Genomic DNA, 20,728 nt, shown 5'->3' with positions numbered 1-20,728 from the left:
CCAGGATACCACATTGCTCAGAGTCTTCTGAGTCTTTTTAACTGATAATTTAAAATCTAAGCCTATTTTGATCAGCATGGTTCAAAAAGAAAAGGAATTTATTTATGAAAAAATTGTTAATGTTAACATGTGCAAGTTCACCAAGTAAATGATACTGCTATTCTTTTCCAATCAGTCTGTCTAATTGAGTTTCAGATTTTCGTGTCATTTCCTTCTAGTTCATCATCAGGGGAATAAATTGTTACGTTCGGAATCGAATTCTTCGATTTCAAATCAGTCTCCAATAGGTTGGCAATTCTTCTCTGTCCAACTTTTCTTTCCCTCCTCTCCTCCCTGTGAATGGCTTTGGCTTTGTTTTTTTTTTTCAGCCACATTGATAGACTGATCTTTTGCACACAGTACCACAGCCAGGTTCTCAGAATTCGCTATTTTAATTACTGACTTTAACTTATGATAATTTACATAGTCCTAAATTTGAACTCTGATCAAGTAAATACGCAATTTTTATTTGGATTTGGATTTTGATTTAAGACTGAGCAGGAATCAAGAAACAAAGTTGATTCCATTAAAAGTTTCATCTAAAGAAAGGTTTGAAATGCTAGTTGGCATCAGTTAATGTAAAATGGGAACATAAATCAGGCAGCACTTTTCCAAAATAGATAAAGATATTGTGGAATAGCTTACCAGAGCAGTGTTTGGGTGTAAGGGCTGATTGTAAATCCTAAAGTGACAAGGTGTTTGGTCAGAAAGCTCAAGTTTCTATGTAAATAAATGTTAATATTTGATAAGTTCAAATACATTATCTATAGAGTGCCCAGCTTTATAACACCTGAGTCAAACAGTTGGATGGCTTACATTGTCCAGACATTATCCAAAATTGCATTTCCAGATTCAGGTGGGAGTTTCTTAATACACCTTGCATCTTCTATGAATTATCCTCAATCACAAGAAAAGAGTGTCCTGAGGTGGTTTTATTTTTATTTTCCAAATTACCATACAAAAGAACAAATGACACTGAAGTCAGTGGAGTGGTGGACAATGTGGAAGAATGTCGCAGGGGGACTTGGATAAACTGCAACATTGAGCTAAGAAGTGGCAAATAGAGTTCAATGCAGATAAATGTGAGGTGATTCATTTTGGGAAGAATAACAGGAAGGCAGAATACTGGGTCAGTGGAAAGATTTTTGGTAGTGTGGATGTGCAGAGAGATCTTGGTGCCCATGTACATAGATCCGTGAAAGTTGCCATCTAGGGTGATAGTGCTGTTAGGAGGAGAAAGTGAGTCTGCAGATGCTGGAGATCAAAGTTGAAACTTTATTGCTGGAACAGCACAGCAGGTCAGAGTGTGGATGTGCAGAGAGATCTTGGTGCCCATGTACATAGATCCGTGAAAGTTGCCATCTAGGGTGATAGTGCTGTTAAGAAGGCATGCCGTGTGTCAGGTTTTGTTGGTAGAGGGACTGAGTTCTGAAGCCATGATGTTACGCTGCAATTGTATAAAACGCTAGTGTGGCCTCACTTGGAATATTGTCTGTTCTGGTTGCCCCATTACAGGAAGGATGTGGAAGCATTGGAAAAGGTGCAGAGGAGATTTACCAGGATATTGTTTGGTCTGGAGGGAAGGTGCTATGTGGAAAGACTGAGGGACTTGGGCCTGTTCTCCTGGAGAGAAGGCTAAGAGGGTGTTTAATAGAGACCTACAAGATGATCAGAGGATTAGATAGGGTGCACAGTGAGAGTCTTTTTCCTAGGATGATGACGTTGGCTTGTACGAGGGGGACATAGCTGCAAGTTGGGGGGTGATAGATTTAAGACAGATGTCAGAGGCAGGTTCTTTATTCAGATTGATACGGGTGTGGAATGCCCTGCCTGCCAGTGTAGTTAACTCAACCACATTAGGGGCATTTAAACAGTCCTTGGAGAAACATATGGATGATGATGAGATAGCGTTGGGGAATGGGCTTAGATTATTTCACAGGTCGGTGCAACGTCGAGAGCAGGGGCCTGTTCTGCGCTGTACTGTTCTATGTTCTAATATAAAAAGCATACTATTCACTTGGGATTTGCTGAATAATATGCTTTCATTAAGTTTTCTTGTCTTATAAATAATTGTGACAGCCATTTTTTAAAAATGTGAATATTGTTTTATTTATAGAGACGGACTGAAACATAAATTATTTCCAAATGCCTTCCTTCATCCAGTCCTTAGGCAAAGTAAAATGGGTGTGCTATTTCTGGGAGAAATAAGTAACACAATTATTTACTGTGCGGGAAGTACTTTTGGCTTCAATCCCAATCATAAGACTATGGATGAGGAAAGGTGCAAGTTATAAAATCAAATATGGATTGGTTATTGAGTGATTCATGGAGCCAGGCTATACCTGTACTGTGTGCTATGTCAAATGCACTAATTCCAAATTGCATGAAAAACTGCTCTACGTTTGTTCTGTTTCACTGAAGCCATCTAAAGCTAAACATACTTCTGTACTTCCTTTGGAGTGGGTCCAAGATAACCTTAATAGCTTTTCTTCATAAAGCTAAGTAACCTCTGCATTAAGTTATCCTTCAGACCATCTGGGAATGTTTTATGGTTCAGCATAGTGACCTTGAAATGGAGTTTTATGGCTAATATTTCCGATGATAATGCTTCACGTATGCTGGCATTTAATAATCTGTCCTAATTTGTTACATGTTTACAGAGGTATAATTAGGGGATTAAATTAAGCCTGAAATTGTTTTAAAAAAAGAGTTTTCAGGTTACACTGTCTGCCCCTCTAGTGATCAGTTCAGATAAATAATGTTAAGGAAGGGCAAGAAACAAATGAAACAAATTTAAATTGAGGGTGAAATATGTTAGCCCTGATTTTGCAGTTATAATGATTCTGAAACTTAAGTGTTTTCCATTAATCCAATTGTGAAACAGACATTGACTTCTGACAACTGTACCTGCAGTTAATTTTGGTAGTCCTGAAGTTTCTAGAATGGATTCTTGCTCCTCCATAAGTCATGCCATTTGAGTTCTAATTGCAAGCATTGCAATCAGAAATCATTAAATTGACATGGACTTTTTTGCTTACACTATTATTCCCTTTAAAAAAATTAGTTGCATTTAATTGCCAAGGCATATTTTTAATAGCAAACCAAATCATAATTATTGCTGAACTACCTTTCTGCCTGACAAACTAAGTTTATATTTGTGAAATATCAAATTTCTCCATCCATGATTAAACATTTGTAGGTCTTTTAAAATAAAAACATTCTCCATAGCAACACTTCAGCCAACTTGCCAACCAGTCAACATTCTTTTTCCTGTAGTGTAAACTCTTGTATTTGTTTTAAAATTGTTTGTTCTGATGAGTGCAGACAAAAAGCTTCAGCAGCATGGTCCTGTCTTTAGCAATATTTTACATTTTAAAAAGTACTATTTGAAGCAAATGGCATTTCTGTTTCCAGCTTAATCCCACGTGTGTCCCAATCTTTCTTCTGATTTGTCAAATTACTTTTTAAAAAGGGTTAAAACCTGCTTTTCACTTCCTGGTTGCCATCTGTCAGAACTTATCCATGTTATTGGCTGCTTAGCCTGCTTGGTGCCATCACTGTTGCTGGATGCAAGAGGTTCCCGATAGCTTGTACCAGAATTAAATCAAAGTTTAGAAAGTTGAAATCTAGCCTACAGAGATCACTGGATCTTTCAGGCAAGTTTCTACAAGGTCAGCACTGAGTGCCCCCACTTTGCTGCTGACTGCAAAATCCAGGTACATAACAGAATTTTGTTGAGTATGTCTCAACTGCTCCAGAGCTGTGTAACATCATCTATGAGCAGATTGATTGGTTTTAAAAAATATAAAAAATAAAGCTGACCCACACACTGTGGCATGCTTTTTTTTTGGAAAAAAAAACAACTCCGAAGGCCTCCAGTGGCACAGTGCCTCTGAGCGAGGAGACTGGTGTTCAAGTTCCACTGGCTCCAGGAATGTATGTCATAACATCTCTGAGCAGGTTATTTAGAAATATCTAGAAATAGTTCATAAAACAGACTCAAGGGCATCTTTTAGTGCAGTGCTAGTATCTTTACTTCTGAGTTATGAGGCCTGAGTTCATGTTCCATCTGCTTCAGAGGTATGTAATAACATCTCTGCGCAAGTTGATTACAAAACAAAGAACACACCCATAAATAAATAAATTAATTAATTAATTAATTAAATAAATGGGTAGAAACCGACAGACAATAAAGCAGACCCAGGGATGAGCTGTCTGTCTCCGTCTGGAACTCGCCTATGGACCCCATGAGTAGTGGCTGTTTTTGGTGTTCAACAATAAGTGATATTCCGTTCTACTCAGACTTTCTAAGTTGTTACACTCAATTTGAAATATTTCTTTTGCTTTAAATCTAATCATACAGATGCCAACCCAGAAGCAAAGTGCTGGACTTTTTTTTTAATGGAAGCTGATTTTGGTAACAATTAATTTGACTTGGATTGACAACATCACCTCGCATCTTCGACAATCTAATAAGTTGTGGTGATAATTTAGTTTCCTTTTCTAAAATCTGCTATGCAACCAATTGATGTCAGTGACTGGTTGATTTGGAAAGGTGAAATAAAGAGAAATTCAACACCAGCTTCTACTGAACACTTGAATTCTGAGCCATTTTTGTTTGAACACTGCTAAGGTTACCACAGGGCAGCACAAAATCTCACTTAGGCTGAAGGTAAAACTATCTCCTGCAGATCTGCTCACAATAGGCATTCCTTTTCACTAACTATCATTCAGTTAGCAGAACATTTTGTGACTCAGTAATGCACCCTATCAACAGAGGATGGGTATCTTTTGAGCCAGAAATAACTTGCCTATGCAAAGACACCTTTTCTAAAAAAAAAAATAGTAAATAATTTATTTATTAAGCATTGTTTTAAAAATTTGAGATTTGTTTTGCTTTGAGAATTCATTTATACACACCTTACCCATCTCTTTATCATACTGCTCTTTTACATACTCAGAACACATGGTCTTCTAAATGGAATGCATCGCTTATATTGAAATATCCTCACTTAGCTCCTGAAGTTTCTGTTCATTATCTACATATTGCAAACTCCAGTTTTTAGTGTAACTGCCACTTTTACTTAGTCAAACTTTCATACTCTTGCTTTCTAACAAGCAAATGTCAAAAGAATTTTGCAGTTTTGGTGATAAATATTTGTTACTTTGTATTTTGTCCAAATCATCTTGATTCAATCAAGTTCTTTATTTCTTTGATTCTTCTTCATTTGTGTTTGAATATTCAGTCACCAGAAATACTGAACCAAAACCATCGGTTTTGTAATTGAGCCAGAATCTGCTCGTCGGCATCCACTTAAATTGATCGTGCCATTGCTACACTTAACATTTTTCTCATAATGTAATATCACATAGAAAATTTGCCTCTGAGATTATTAGCAGCTCCCAATTCCTAGTCTTCTGAGCTATATTCCTGGCCATTCCTTAGATACTGTTTGACTGCACAGATTACATCTCTGTGCCATCAGAGCCTTCAATTAGAGTCATAGAGATGTACAGCATGGAAACAGACCCTTCGGCCCAACCCGTCCATGCCAATCAGCTATCCCAATCCAATCTAGTCCCACCTGCCAACACCTGGCCCATATTCCTCCAAACCCTTCCTATTCATATACCCATCTAAATGCCTCTTAAATATTGCAATTGTACCAGCCTCCACCACTTCCTCTGGCAGCTCACTCCATACCCGTACCACCCTCTCTGTGAAAACGTTGCCCCTTAGGTCTCTTATATCTTTCCCCTCTCACCCTAAACCTACGCCCTCTGGTTCTGGACTCCCTGACCCCAGGGAAAAGAATTTGCCTATTTACCCTATCCATGCCTCCATAATGAATCTTGACTTTGTGATAATCTAGATAGTTATGAAATGTCACTAATTTTGCCATTTAATTGTGATCAGTTTATTTGACAACAAAATACATACACAAAAACTATTTCACTAATTGTTTTCAGATTTTGTGTATATATGCAATCTTAAAAGCTGTAGATCACTGTTAGTTATAGATTCTGGTTTTTGTCATGCCCTCGCTTGTTAATTTATGAAATATTTTTCATTGCTGTTAGTTTTTTTACTCTTTACAATATTAGTTTAATTCAATAAGCTGATAAAACTTGAGCTCAAAGAAATGAACACATACATTACTATTCTGAAGGAGCTCGTGATCTTTAAGTTCATTCTCTTTGAAGAAAACTCTGAGAAAGGACCATACAAAATCTATTAAAGCACTTCAGCTGATTGCAGAATTGTAACCTGGGGGCAAACATCTTTTTCTAAACGGTTAATAAAATTTCTGATAATCAGGGTCACAACTTATCTCACTTGATACTGTTTTTAAGAAGTGTATATGTTTTCTGATTTATCCTTATTTCGTATTCTTGCCTCCAGCTGAGAAGGTGGTTCAATCCAGGTTATGGACATCTCTTGAATTCCCAGAATGTTGCTTTGTGATCAAATGAGAGAAGTGCATGTAGCATGGCAAAATTGAAATGTAAACTTGGCTTTCCACCTATTCATCAGGATACTGTTTCTACAAATATTTCAACCATTATCACATCCAATGCTGTAATAAATTGGCATATCTAGCAATTGATTTTAATCATGAGCTAAAGACTGATTTGGTGGGAGAAGAGAAGTAGCAACAAGATAACCGAACCTTTACAGATGTATATTATGTTATCTGTCTTAGTTCATAAATATTGTTAAAATCCATTGCAGTGGAAAAACAAAGTTAATGAAAGTTTTGCATGATCAGTAGTTTCCTTATCATTTACATCCATTAATTTTATATTTGCTGTTCCGTTTTCTGATATGTCATGTCAATTGCTGATTTCACAGATATCTGTTTTGAATGGACTTGTTTGGCTCTTTCTCCTTAAAGTGCTATATAAATTGCAGTATCAATGTACTTTTTTTCAGCAAGGGGACGAACCAACTTAGAACTGCGGGAGAAATTTATCTTACCAGAAGGAGCCTCTCAGGGTATGGCTGCCTTCAGATTGAAGGGACGTAAATCTAAACCTTCTTCCAGGGCTGCATCTCCAACTCGCTCAAGCTCCAGTGCCAGCCACAGTAACCATAGTTGTACCTCCATGCCATCGTCACCTGCAACTCCAGCCAGTGGAAACAGAGTAAGCATTTTAGTTTTATACTGCTATAGTGTTTTAATATTAATTCATCAGTTGTAGTTGGAACAGTTTGAAAGCTGGCAACCATCCGACTCGCAACAAGATAAAATTTTAATATCTATTATTTACATGCTGGCTGCATTTTTAAGTAAGAACATGGTGCCAGTAAAATACTATCACTACAGCTGTAGACAGTGTCATGAGAGCATTAAAGATAGTTGACAGTTGTGCCAATATTTGTACAATGGGTATAATTTGAGATCCACAAAAGAAGAAATATTTTCTTTGCAGAAACCTTGAAACTGAAAGCACTTTTACTGTTTTTTGTGGAATATGTATAATAAGTACAATAAAAAGATCTAATTGGTCTCACATGCTAATACCATTTGTAGAGTAACCAGGGTATCTCTAAGACCTTCGAACACAGGCAAAAATAGCAAAATGTCAAGCTTACCTGTTTAACTTAATTTAAAGCATCATGGAGAAGAGCAAGTAATGCAAAAGACATTCAAGTCATTAATGAAAATGGCATGTAACATTTTTGTTAATATATTCACTGCTCTTTTTCCACTGCCATTTCATGATAAATTCATTTGACTTTTTAAAGCTATGAAGAATTGATGAATCACTAGACAGTAGAGCAGGATGACATGATGGCTCAGTGGTTAGCACTGCTGCCTTACAGCGCCAGGAACCCAGCTTCGATTCCAGCCTCTGGTGACTGTGTAAACTCCACACAGACATTCTCCCCGTGTCTGTGTGGGTTTCCTCTGGGTGCTCCAATTTCCTCCCACAATCCAAAGATGTGCAGGTCAGGTGAATTGGCCGTGATAAATTGCCCATAGTGTTAGGTGCATTAGTCAGGGAGAAGTGGGTCTGGGTGGATACTCCTCAGAGCATCATTGTAGACCTGTTAGGCCAAAGGGCCTGTTTCCGCACTGTAGGGAATCTAATCTAACCTAATCTAAAATGGCCTCAAAACAATTATGGAACTGGAAACTAATTGTGATGATGTCATTACTGAGACATCTATTGTTGCATAATTGAAACCATTTCAAGAAACTGGGATGATAACGCAGCATCAGGACAACAAAATCCTACCATTGTCATTCTGTAAAACAATTTAAAGTGTTGTTCATTACTAATATTTCATAAACACAAGAGCAGTTCATGCGTCTACCATGTCAATATTCAATCCCATGCCATTTCATTTTGTTGCATTCATTTTTAAATGATGATGTCACCCTTACACTGAACAAGAATGTATGTTTGAAATAATGAGAGTTCAGCAGATGCAGGGCAAATCCAAGTCTGAACTGCAGCTGTTTGAATCCACATTTTAATTCCCCTGTCCATTTTCTTCCACTGCAATTTTCTATTTCTTTTTGAGCCACAATATTAGTGAAGTTTCTTCTGATAAGAAAAAAAGTGAAGTATCGTATTTATCTAACAAGTAACTAAATTTACCCATAATGACTTGTACAAAAGCATGTTCCTAATGCAAATACTCAAAAATGATTGTTGATTTATGTTTTGTTTGAAGTGATCAGAGTTTTGATAAATGAGTGTCTTTTTGAATACATGAAGATCCTTTGATATTGTTTAATAATGAGAATAACAAAAAGCATCTTGTTCAGTGTTTTATAAAGGTGTACATTATCCTTGAAATTTGTCAATTTGTTCTCATAGTTTCACATGTTTCAGTTATTACAGTTTTCATTTACCTTTGTTTATTATTTACAATTTTTACCATTTCATTGTTTGAAGTTAACTTTCTGTTAACATTTGCCCTATCCCTTCCTGTTCTCTTACCTATCCTTTTAAACCCTTTTTCTTTCACCATCCATTGTCCATTTTGTTTTTAATCTGCTCTCCCTCCTTCCTACCCTCCTCTCCATCTCACAGACCTTCACCCGTTGTTATGACAAACCTTGGTTGACAAACAGTAAAGCCTCTACTCCCACTAAGTGCCTAGACTCCCATGTGTTCCAGATCCCGAGCATTGAGGTACAGTATAAACCATCAAGAGCTAATAGCCAGAGGCAATTGACGTTTTACAGAGCAGTGGTCAGTGAGTGGTGCTTGTTCCCCAGTTAACCAAAGTACAGTTTGGTGTACTTTCAAGAAGTGGGTGATGTGTTTACTAAATTTTACTGTTATTTGAAAATGGTATTTAGTAATTGTCAATGTATAGTATCTTCAAATAGATGTTTTAAAATTCAGGTGCTAGGTATTACAATTCAAAAACAATATAAAATAGACCTAGGAATAATAGTTTATGCATAAACTATCTAAACCCAACATCTTTGGGGGAAAAAAGACTGTTCCACAGTTTTGTGCGCTTTTTCACTAAACCTCTCAAACAAATTTGTTAAGATGATTTTTTTCATTAGTTTTAGTCTTTCTATTATTCAGCCTTATGATATTAAGAGTGGTTACCAATCAGAAGTGTTACTTCCAGATGTGGTTTGAGAAAAAGAAACAAATGAAAGAAAATTGTGCTTATTACCCTCTCCATCACAGTCCCTCCTCTCCCCCGCTGTGCAATCAATTTTCATTTTTCTTAAAAAGACAAAAATAATGAAAATATGGAATTAATAATGTCTGCTAGATATTTATCAACAGCACTAATAAAATTTTAATATTTTCATATATGATCCTGAATTCCTTTTACTACTTGGCAATAAATATTCTCAACTACCTGAATAGATTTTCTATTCCAGAATGAAGTCAACTGCGTCCATCCAAATTAAAATCTTTTGTCTATTTACTTTGGAAAATTGGTGCTAATTATATTAATGATACTGGGGATGTATCAGATAGTGCCCTAAAGCTAAGAATAGTTTATAGTCTGCAGTATTTTTGGTAGAGATTTGTGGGGAAGAAGAAAGTGTCCCATCTTACCTTATTAAAACACATTTCCTGGTAACTGATCAAGGAGCATGGTATTGGCAATGATCAAACGGAGATCCCTGCTTGAACAGCTTGATGCTTACAGCTGAAAAAAGTAGCAAGAGATGAGATAGGGTCATGGGTAAAAAAAGGCTCCTCTGGAGAAAATTTGAGAGTATTGAGAAGAGAATTGGAGATGACTGCCTGACATGGTGGAGTTACTGAAAGTTAAGCACTGAATGCATTCTCTGAAGTCTGACTATTTTTAAACCTACCACCACCTTCTATTAGGGAGCAGGTTCACTGACATTTTACCATTGCTCTGTCACAAACTATGCTTTTAACATGTTTGTTCCACAAGCTATATGCTGCATATGCTTTAACATGTGGAAATTGGAAGGCTTTAACTCAGCATAGTTCCATATAGTAGAGTGTTTTCCTGACTTGATATTTCTGAAATATTTTCACTAATTCTCACTGCAGAGCAATCAGACTGAATGATACTTTTCAGATTGAGGTACAGGAGTAATTGTGATATTTTCAACATCTGCTTAGGATTCATCATCACAGTCATTTATATTTGTATGGGCTCGTAATTTGTATCAATATGTATATTGGAGTCCGATTGATGGAATGTTGCTGCCTGCAATTTTGTTTCTGTGTTTCTGGACTTCTTTTTAATCTGAAAAATTTCATGTGATTGCTCTTCAGGATAAATTTGTGTGCCAGAATTTACACCACAATCTAGAACCACCAGTTGTATATGTTTCTGTTTGTTAAACATATAGTACTTGAAAATCTTTAATTGTCAAATTCTTAGGTACTTGACATTCTTGGGCATGACCTATGTCACTATATATTAATACAGCAGCTTTAATACATAGTCAGAATGGCTGTTAAACACTTTGGGACAATGTAGTGAATGTCATTATTTACACGTTAAAGTCCCACTGTTGATAAATAGCAAATTTGTCTGTTTTGGAGTTGTGGAATAAGTACTGGAAGTATACCTGCTTCTCTTCCATGGAATCTTTTGAGTAGACAGAACCTAAAATGAGCACTTCACCTGAAAGGCAATGCAAAGTTCCCTCAATACTGCACTGATGTATCATCTTTCTTTGACCTTGTCCTTTCTTTGATTTTAATCCCATTACCTTCAATTTTAGAAACAAAGATCACACTCATTCATTGTCATGTTTATAAAAAATATCTGTGGACTCCTCAGATGGGACAGTCAATGTAAGACAAACCCAACAGCGAGCACAACAACCTTTTATTGTTTGGAACTGACTTTGCATTATATTAGCCACTAATGTGACAGTTTTTAGCGTAAGTTTTGTTTAATATTCTCTGCACTTTCTGATCTTTCTGCTTGGTGAGTGGATCAAGTTTTAAATTAAATCTTTGTGTAAATTTTCATCATTTAGTTTTATTATTTTGGACTAGAGCTTTGAAATATGTCAGGAAGGTTTCATTAGTCTGTATATGTGTATGTGGTGTGGTACTTCAGCTGAATAGACCAACAGCACCCCAAGTTAGGTTGATTGTTGTAGCAGTGATTTCCTGAATCCCCACCTGAAAGTTTGCCCCATCTTTGAATAAATTTTATTATTCAGTATCTGAATCCATTTGTAAATCATTAGAAAGTAATGTAATGTTCAATTATGTATGATGTGGATCTATTTGCATTTTATTTTTTACTGCTGTTTAGTCAACTTTCTCTTGGCATTTAAAAAGAGAATTTGTAATTTAAATCAGGTGACACCTACACAGGGGAGTAAACTCAGACGACCAAGCTACCACTCCAGTAAAGCATCGCTCACTGGAGACAATGGCAACACATCTGCCACTAAATCCAGCAAAACTGGTGAGTTCTAAAGTATGTGATGAAACTAATCATGGGCTTAGTTACAGAGTAAAAATGGTGTTCCTCTCTGGTGAGTGGATGGGAATTGCCCCTAAATCATTTGGTGTTTGTCATAGTGGATTTGGAAAGTTCCGAAAGATTTAAGGTGCAAGATTATTTTTGTTGATACTCTGGTGATGAACCCTTCATTCACAATGTCGATGTTCTTTTTCACTTAAAGCATTTGAAATTGATCTTGCATGTACATGTAAATATTTTATATATTACTGTTTCATATGACTGTGTGCTAATGTAACAAAATATACTCTGCAGAACTAGCCAGCAGATGACCTCATTCATGTATTCAGATAAATTGTTCTACAGACAGCAGAATTTGGAAGATGAGAATAACAAAATAGTTGTATAGCATGTTTTCTGTTCCTATGTTTTTTTTTTACTTCACTTGCCTGTCCCCTTTTATCTTCTATCGCCTTAATCACAGTTAGACTTACCAGTTGTGTTGTTAATAATTTCTAAAAACTCTTACATCTATTTGGTTCCCTTTTTCCATTATTCCTATCTTTCCTCATGCCTGCAGAACTCATCTTGTTCATAAAACCACAACTAAACCTTGATTCCATTTCACTTCCTCCAAGAGCCTATTCTAGTCAGGCTCCTAGATCCAACAATACAAGCGGATGTGTCTGGCAATCTGCACAGTCTCATGTCCTTGTTTCTACTTTACTGTTTTGCCCAGTAAAACATGTCATTCTTGGGTCTAACTCCTACTTCTAAGTCGAAGAGAAGGAATTGACCATTTCTGGTACACAATTAAATTTGTCATCAGTTGCCTGATCTGGCTGAACAACAGGTTTATTGTCATCTGTCAACATTGGGATCATCTTGTAGAGCAAAGTACCCCATTTTTCCATCCACTGTCGACTTGAACAAAAGTGAGAAGCTCAGAATTTCTTAGACGCTAAGTTTGAGATCTTCTGTTCAGTTGTCAATGCTGCTCCATCTTGTGCACAAAGCCAAACCCCCCTCAGAGCTGCATTTAATCTATTTTTCAGTTTCACTTCCATCTTGCCTCACACCCAAAGAGCTCACCTTGATCATAAAACCACCACAAAATCTCATTTTTGCTGAAATACTGAGCACCTAAATTCCCTTTCTGACCTCCATGCTAGCTTATCTCCAGTAGTACCGTCTTCTCTTTCATAAGTGTCATCAACTTTTCCTTTCCTCCAAGACTGATTCTAATTCCCTATTATAGCTGGGAGCTACTATATCCCCTCCATCTTCCCTTTGCTCTCAAATCCTTGAACATGGTTTCTTCTCCGATTCACATTGGTCTCTCAACAGGCTTTCACCCTGCAAGATCTGAGTCACCTCCAGTCAATGTTGTGATTAACATCCTCAATGACTGCAACCTAGCACGATTTTACTCCTCTCTTCTTTCTATTGCTGTGTTCTTTGTCATCATCCTTCAGTGCTTTGGCCTAACTTGTTTATCCATTCTGCCAGAAAGTGGTCCAAATAGGAATTATTTGAAATAGAGTCATAGAGATGAACAGCATAGAAACAGACCTTTTCGGTCCAATTCGTCCATGCCAACCAGATATCCTAACCAAATCTATCTCAATTTCCAGCACTTGGCCCATATCCCTCTTAAACCCTTCCTATTCATATACCTATCCAGATGCCTTTTAAATGCAGTACCCCTAGTGGAAATAGGTTTATTGGGATTTCTAGAGATATTCCTGTGAATATTGTTTTAGAATTCTTATATCCAAGCCACGAACTCCTACTGAAACAATATTTGGAAGGGGAAAACTGAAAACAATTTATAATTCTTAAGACAAAGAAAAAGTGTTGCAGAAGACACCACTTTTGAGTGCAGGGCAAGGCCAGCATTTATAGCAACTTATGATAACTTTGTGTTTATTTGACTTTGTCATCCACAGATTCTAAAAGGACCCCAAGTAGGCCAACGAGTCGAGCTGGGAGTCGTGCTGGCAGCAGAGCAAACAGTCGGCGTGGCAGTGATGCTTCAGATTTTGACCTTTTGGAAACACAGTCAATGTGTTCAGATATTTCTGAATCCAGCACAGCAGGATCCCAAGCAAGCTCAAGAAAAAGTTCTGCAAAACCTTCGAAAATCCCAACACCTTCAAAGAAAACCACCCCAAAAAACACAAGCACCAGAAGATAATGTAAATAATATGGTGGATTAGTCACTTATCTCACACACACACACATCCACACTTACACGCCCTCTTTTTGAAGCCACCAGATGTATGATATTCTACAAAAAAAGTACTGTTGTCACCATTATAAAAGATTAATTGTGGTCTGATGCTGCCTTATCATTGTACCTTATCTGTTTTTTTTTGTTTTTGTAAGTTAAAAGTTTTTTCATGTGAATATTTATGTAGATAAAACATCCATATTTTGTTCCCATGACCTCTGTGTCTGAGGGAAGTGAGAATGCTTTTAAAAAGAAAGGAAATTTAAATGTGTTCATGTTCTATTGAAGATTTGAACTACTGCTTTTTTAAAAAAAAACAAACTTGCATTTACAAAACAACCCTTCAAAAGAAAACTTGCTGTGTAAGCAAGACAAATGCTGCAGTGTTTGTTAGAAATCACGGATACCTCACGGAGTATTTAAAGTGGGAAAAAAAAATGGAGCGATGTACAGTTTTACTTATTTTTAAGATTGTTCATTTTTTGCCTGCTGAAAGTTACGCAAATAATTATGACAAAAAGTGCACATGCAAGTTGTAAAAGACAATTGTTATCTTGTAAGCAGTATAAAGGACACTTTAATAGCAGCTGATGATTATTATGTTGGGCCACACCAGCAGTTGCTAGCGAGGCCTTTCTCTCACTTTTTTATGCTGCTTTTGTTCATTTGAACTGACCACTGGGGCTACATGAGCAGCTGTATTTATATTCTATTGATATCTAGTCTGACCATGTCGCTGTGTGAATCTTAACAGAAATTGTACCAATGAGTCAAACATTCATTTTTTGTATTCAAAAGCAAATGTTCTTTCAATAACTTAAAAAAAAATAAGTACTGCTTCTCTTGTCTCACTGGTAATTATTCAAGTGAATTAAGATTTTTCCTGTTCCGTACATACACTTTCTACTAAGTTTGGCGCTTTACACCTTTTTTGTGACAAATCTCAGTTCAATAAGGGCAGACCATTTGGCCTAATTACTGTTTGTTACTCTAAATGATGATATAACTGATCCTAGTGTAAACATCCCATTGCACACAATTTACAAACCCATTTTACATATGTTTATCAGGTACATTTAATGTTTAAAATGCTATTACCAACCAAAAAAGTTTTTAAAAATCTATGATCATTGACATCTCTAATTGGCAACTGTGCCACATGTGGAGATGGATTGCATCTCCCAATCCAATATCACTGTCTGTTTTTCTTTAGTTGCAAAGTGGGTCATCTCTAGTAGGCTCAAGGATCAAACATAAAATTCTTCTCATCGTATTCACCATACTCAATGCATACCTGGGTCTTCAGGTACCAGCATAAGCAATGTATTAGATTATGGTTTAAACTGCTGATCAGTTTAATGCAATAGAAAATGGGCAAGTAAGTTGTGGCAATGATATTTATTTTTAGATGCAATAACTGTTTCTTTGAAGAAAATAAGCAGTCAAACCACAATACTAAATTTCATTGTGAACTAGGTTTGACTCATATACCCTGATTATTGTTTCAATGATGATTATTCAAGCGAATGAAGATTTTCCTCCTTCCATATGATGATTATCCTCCCAGTCTCTTTAGACTATGTTTATTACTTCACATTACTCAACTGGAACAAAATGGGCTCAGAAGTACCTTGGAGAACAGCCTTTAAAAATATAATTCAGCTTCAGACTGGAGAACAAAAAGGTAAGACCGTATAGCTGATTATTGATTTGGGAATAATTTTGATGTCTGGGTCTTGGGGATCAATTCTGGGAAAAGTGGGACCTATACACACCAAACGGGCTATACCTCAAGGTCGGAACAAACATCCTTCAGGGACAGTTTGCTAATGTTGTGAGAAAGGGTTTAAATTCATTTATCAAAGTGATGGGAACCAGGATATAGTATTAGAAGGAGAAACAACATGTGATAGGGTCAAGAGAAACAGAAAACATCAAAGAAATAATGAGTTATTTCATGGGAGCAGACTAAGTGAATGCAACAAATGCAATTCAGGTTTGCAAATTATGTAAGTCAAAGCATGAAGTTTTTAAAGAAAGGAAAGGTGCTTGAGCTGCAGATGGAAATATGCACACTGGAAATAATATGGCAACAAATGAGATTTCTAGATAATTGAGATACTATACATTTCTAGATACAAGAGGTTCGGAAATGAGGAAAGAAAGAAAGGGAGGAGAAGGATGATAATACAGATTAAGGAGAATGTGACTGTTTAATAGACTGTGTCCTAGAGGGCCCAAGACAGAATCTATTTGAATTCAGGTAAAAATAAACTTAAGTACAGTTATGCTAATAAGTATAGTTGATAGCCGCCACCTTTGTAGTAAAGATGTAGAGGAACAAGCTTATAGCAGAATAAACAAACAAAAGCTGACAAAACTCTACAAGTTTGGCAGCATCTGTGGAGAGAGAATCTGTTAGTTTGTAAAGTCTGGTATGACTTCTTCAGACTTCGAATGAGGAAATTAGATAGAGGTGAAAAAATATTCAGTAGTGACAATGGCAGACTTGTAAACCTGGGCGAACCCAATCTAAAAAGGATAATTAACTATGGAGGGTAGAGAGCATGCTCAATGAGGAAAAAGACATTTTTCCTGTGGAATTAGGTAAGCAATAGCAAAAACAGCCAAAAAAGAGGCAAGTTAAATGTCTCATACTCTTGATATTTCCAGTGGGTTTATCCATTTGTTCTGTGTGTTCATGTCAAATTAACAGTTTCAAAGGGCATCATACCTCTGTCAAAGGGGTTTCTGGAACTATCCAAAGAGTATCTTACCTCCAAAGAATTCAAGTAGATCCTTTCCTGAAAAGTGGACAGTGCAGTGTGCTGTATTAAGTATTGTCCAAAAATTTCTACATTTGTTTTAATGCTTTCTTGTTTGAGATTGTCCCAGTAGGATACAATCTGGGCTAGTATTTTATTTTGCTGTTACTCTCTGGATTTTTGCGCATTTGATGGTTGATCAAGGAGGATGGTGTTGCTCAGCTTGCTTGTGCTACTAGTGGTAATTTGGGATAACTGGCTCTTGAGCCATTTCAGAAAGAAGTTAAGAATCAACAACTTTTGGAGGAAGCCTAATGTTACTTAGTGAGCCAGATGAGTTTGTATGACAATCTAATAGTTTCATGGTCTCTCTTGCCAGCTGTTATGGTAGCTCACTCTTATTGCTGGGCCTATTATTTCTGATTTTGTGATATGATTTGTGCAAATATGTTTCAAAGTTTTAATTTTGTTTGTATATTTTAGGCCTTGTTTAGTGGAAAGAAATTCTTTAGGGAATAACTTTCATTTAAATAATTGTCCACATTCGCTGCATAGGTGAGGCAGTTAAAGTATTTACCCATAGAGATCATAAACATATCAGAATTGTAGATCAGAGTTTTGACCGACTTCTCTTGAAAGATGACGTTGTATAATGAAGCCAGGTTTCTATTCACCAAGTACAATTCCAGAATTAGAATCTTCGCACTTTTTACTTCAATCATGGTACTGACTTCTATATTCTAATTTTATAGAACTCTCCTACATCTCTGCAATGTTTCTAGCGTTAGAAGACAAAGTTGTCTAATTTTTTCATCCATACCTTAAGTTTGAAGTTCTTGTATCACAAAAAAGCTTTGACCACCAACCTGACTTTCTGGAGATTCTGACACACTAATGGAAACTAGGTATAATCCAAGTTTCAGCACCTAACTGTAATGCAGTGAACATTAAAAGAACAAACAAACCACGCCCTTCTTTCAGTGCCAATTTCTGATTCCAGGCCTTCCAAAATAAAATGATTGAATATCCTCATTGTTGATAAATCGTGAAAGTTCTGACCATAAATGTTTTTCGGGATTTCCAAACCTTTTCTATTTCTGGAAACATCAAGTCTGACTCTCAGTTCCCCATCTTCCCAATTAGTCATTCCAGCTCTCAAAATGATGACTGATAGTTTACTGATATACATAAGTTTCTAAGATCCAAATTTGGTAAGAAATTAAACAAGCTTTGTTCTCATTCTTTATGTCACATAGAAACAAAGAGCAGGAGTGGACAATTCAACCGTTTGACACTGTTCCGCCATTCAATATGATTATGGCTAATCCCTCTGTCTCAATGCTGTATTCTTGTTTTCTCTCCAGACCTTTAATATCTTGGGGGGAAAACAAATCTCTCTAGAATATATTCAGTTACACAACCTCCACAGCCTTTGGTAGTAGCAAATTCCATAGGTCAACCATCTTTTGAGTTTTTTTAATGCATTCACAGTATGGATACACCAGCATTTATTGACCAAACCTAACTGCCGAGAGGGAAACCAGAGTCAAACATATTGCTGAGAGTCTGGAGCCACTTTAGGCCAGACCAGGTGGAGATAGCAGTTTCTGTCCCTAAAGGACATAAGTTAAAGTCCATCTAGTCCACTATAGTCAATGATGATTTTTTTTGGTCACCGTTAAATTCTTAATTCTGGTTTTAGTTGAATTCACATTCCATCATCTGCTGCACTAGGATTCAAACCCAGTTCCCCAGAATATTACTTGGGTTTTTAAATTAATACTCTATTGATAATACCACTAGGCCATCATCTCCCCTAAGAAGTAAAGTTTGGTTTCCTTATCTCAGTCCTAAGTAACCAACCCCATACCCTGAGACTGCCTCCTGGTTTGAGACTCCAACCAGGGAAAATATTCTCCCTGTATTTAGGCTGTGTAACTCTGCATAAAGTTTTATGTTTCAATTGGATCTATTCTAATTATAAACTCTAATGAATGTAGGCACAGTCAAATCAGTCTATCTTTGCACTGCAGATCTCTTGCATCAGCCTAGTGAACCTTGGTTGCACTTCCTCAATAGCACATATATCCTGTCATAAATGGGGAGAGGAAAACTGCACATGCTACTCAATGCATTCTCACCAAGGCCTGTACAACTGCAGTAAGACATCCCCACTTCAAACTTAAATCCTTTTGCAATGAATGACAATATACAATTTGCCTTCCTAATTGGTTGTTACAGCTGGCTGTTAATTTTCATTAACTGGTGTAAAAGGATAGCCAGATCCCGTTTATACATTTTGCAATATGTCATTATTTAAATAATAGTTATTTTTCATCCAAAGCTATATGACTTCACATTTATTAATGTTGTACAGAATCTGCCATATGGGGGCAGCACGGTGGCTCAGTGGTTAGTACTACTGCCTCACAGCGCCACGGGTCCAGATTCGATTCCAGCCAAGGGTGACTGTGTGGAGTTTGCACATTCTCCCTGTGTCTGCATGGGTTTCCTCCAGGTGCTCCGGTTTTGTCCCACAATCCAAAAATTGTTATTGAACCAAACAGAATGCTCAGAAATGAAATTACTCAAATGCAGCTAAAATAATTACCAGAATTAAGCAGCTGATAGTGACCCAGTCACAGTTTGGAACGGTCTACAATGTATATTCTAGAAAAATATATAGTTTGCAATGAAGGTCCAAATTTGTTTAAAGAAAATCTTTCTGAAATTGGACCAGAAACATAATTCTGTTTGCAGATTTAAGAGGAAGCTATTTGTTTAGAAAATGGTCAGTTGTTATGTTAAAAGGAAAACCATCCAAAAATGCCACTGGCAACCCTGCACTTCTAACTACTTGAAGATAGTTCATCAATTCTCTCAAACATCTTGATATCTAAAAGAGAGGGGTAGTGGTGGTGGCATAGTGGTAGTAACACTGGAGTAATGATTCAGAACCCCAGGTCAATGTTCAGGGGATGAGTTCATATTCCACTGGAGTACAAAGTAAAATTATAATTCAATAAAAGAAAATCAGGAATTCGAAAGCTAGTCTTATTGATGACTATATACTGTAATCATTGTCAATTGTTGTAAAACCATATCTGGTTCACTGAACATTCTTTCTTGGTCCAGCCTGTATGTGACTCCAGATCTACAACAATGTAGTTGACTCTGAAGTGTCTTCTGAAATGGCCTAGCAAGCCATTGAGTTGTATCAAACCACTACACAGTCTACAGGGAGGAATGAAAGCATATGGAGAACCTGACGTTGACCTGGGAGAACACAGCTGTCAATCATGCAGAGTTTTCCTTACTGAGAACTGAGTGCATGTGTCAAAGTTAAGATAGCTGTCTGACAGACTAGTCAAACAAAAGTTTGACACAGTCATATTCACGAAATAATACCTTGGTTAATGAATTGATATTTCTCCATGTAGAACACATACTGAGGGTGGCAAGAAGGCACATAGTACTCTTGGTAGAGAAGTCCATTGCACTGCCAAGCCATATTGGTAATAGACAGTCACTGACTTGAGTCCTAAAAGGTTTAGTTGTTGGATTGGATTTACAGCAGTTGTGAGAGAACAGACAAGAGAAAAATTTACTTGAACTCATTCTCACCAATCTACCTGTTGCAGTTGCATCTGACCATAACAGTATGGGTAGGAATTACCATTACATACTCCTTGTGGGGACAAAGTCCTATTTTCACATTAGTGTCACACAACACAATGGATGATCATCTCAATGTGCTAAATGGGACAAATTTCAGGCAAACCTAGCAACTCA

At 36.8% G+C, this 20,728-nt stretch overlaps 1 protein-coding gene across 24 annotated transcripts in view; it reads left to right on the top strand.

The window, feature by feature from the left end:
- Positions 1-15,010, top strand: part of macf1a (microtubule actin crosslinking factor 1a) — a 604,319-nt gene extending 589,309 nt beyond the window's left edge. For 14 of the 24 annotated variants that reach the window (XM_043717784.1, XM_043717779.1, XM_043717772.1 and 11 more), the window contains 5 exons: positions 219-287; positions 6,974-7,185; positions 9,088-9,189; positions 11,833-11,941; positions 13,888-15,010. In XM_043717784.1, the coding sequence (XP_043573719.1) occupies positions 219-287; positions 6,974-7,185; positions 9,088-9,189; positions 11,833-11,941; positions 13,888-14,135 (740 nt within the window). In that variant the 3' untranslated portion in view covers positions 14,136-15,010. The remainder of the gene's footprint in view (positions 1-218; positions 288-6,973; positions 7,186-9,087; positions 9,190-11,832; positions 11,942-13,887) is intronic. The other 10 variants (XM_043717780.1, XM_043717782.1, XM_043717781.1 and 7 more) reach the window with 3 other exon arrangements.
- Positions 15,011-20,728: the final 5,718 nt, after the last annotated feature.

The sequence above is a fragment of the Chiloscyllium plagiosum genome, chromosome 27 (assembly GCF_004010195.1).
Source record: "Chiloscyllium plagiosum isolate BGI_BamShark_2017 chromosome 27, ASM401019v2, whole genome shotgun sequence".
NCBI lineage: Eukaryota > Metazoa > Chordata > Chondrichthyes > Orectolobiformes > Hemiscylliidae > Chiloscyllium > Chiloscyllium plagiosum.
The sequence above is the reverse complement of the archived record's forward strand: the minus strand, read 5'-3'. Positions and strand labels throughout refer to the sequence as shown.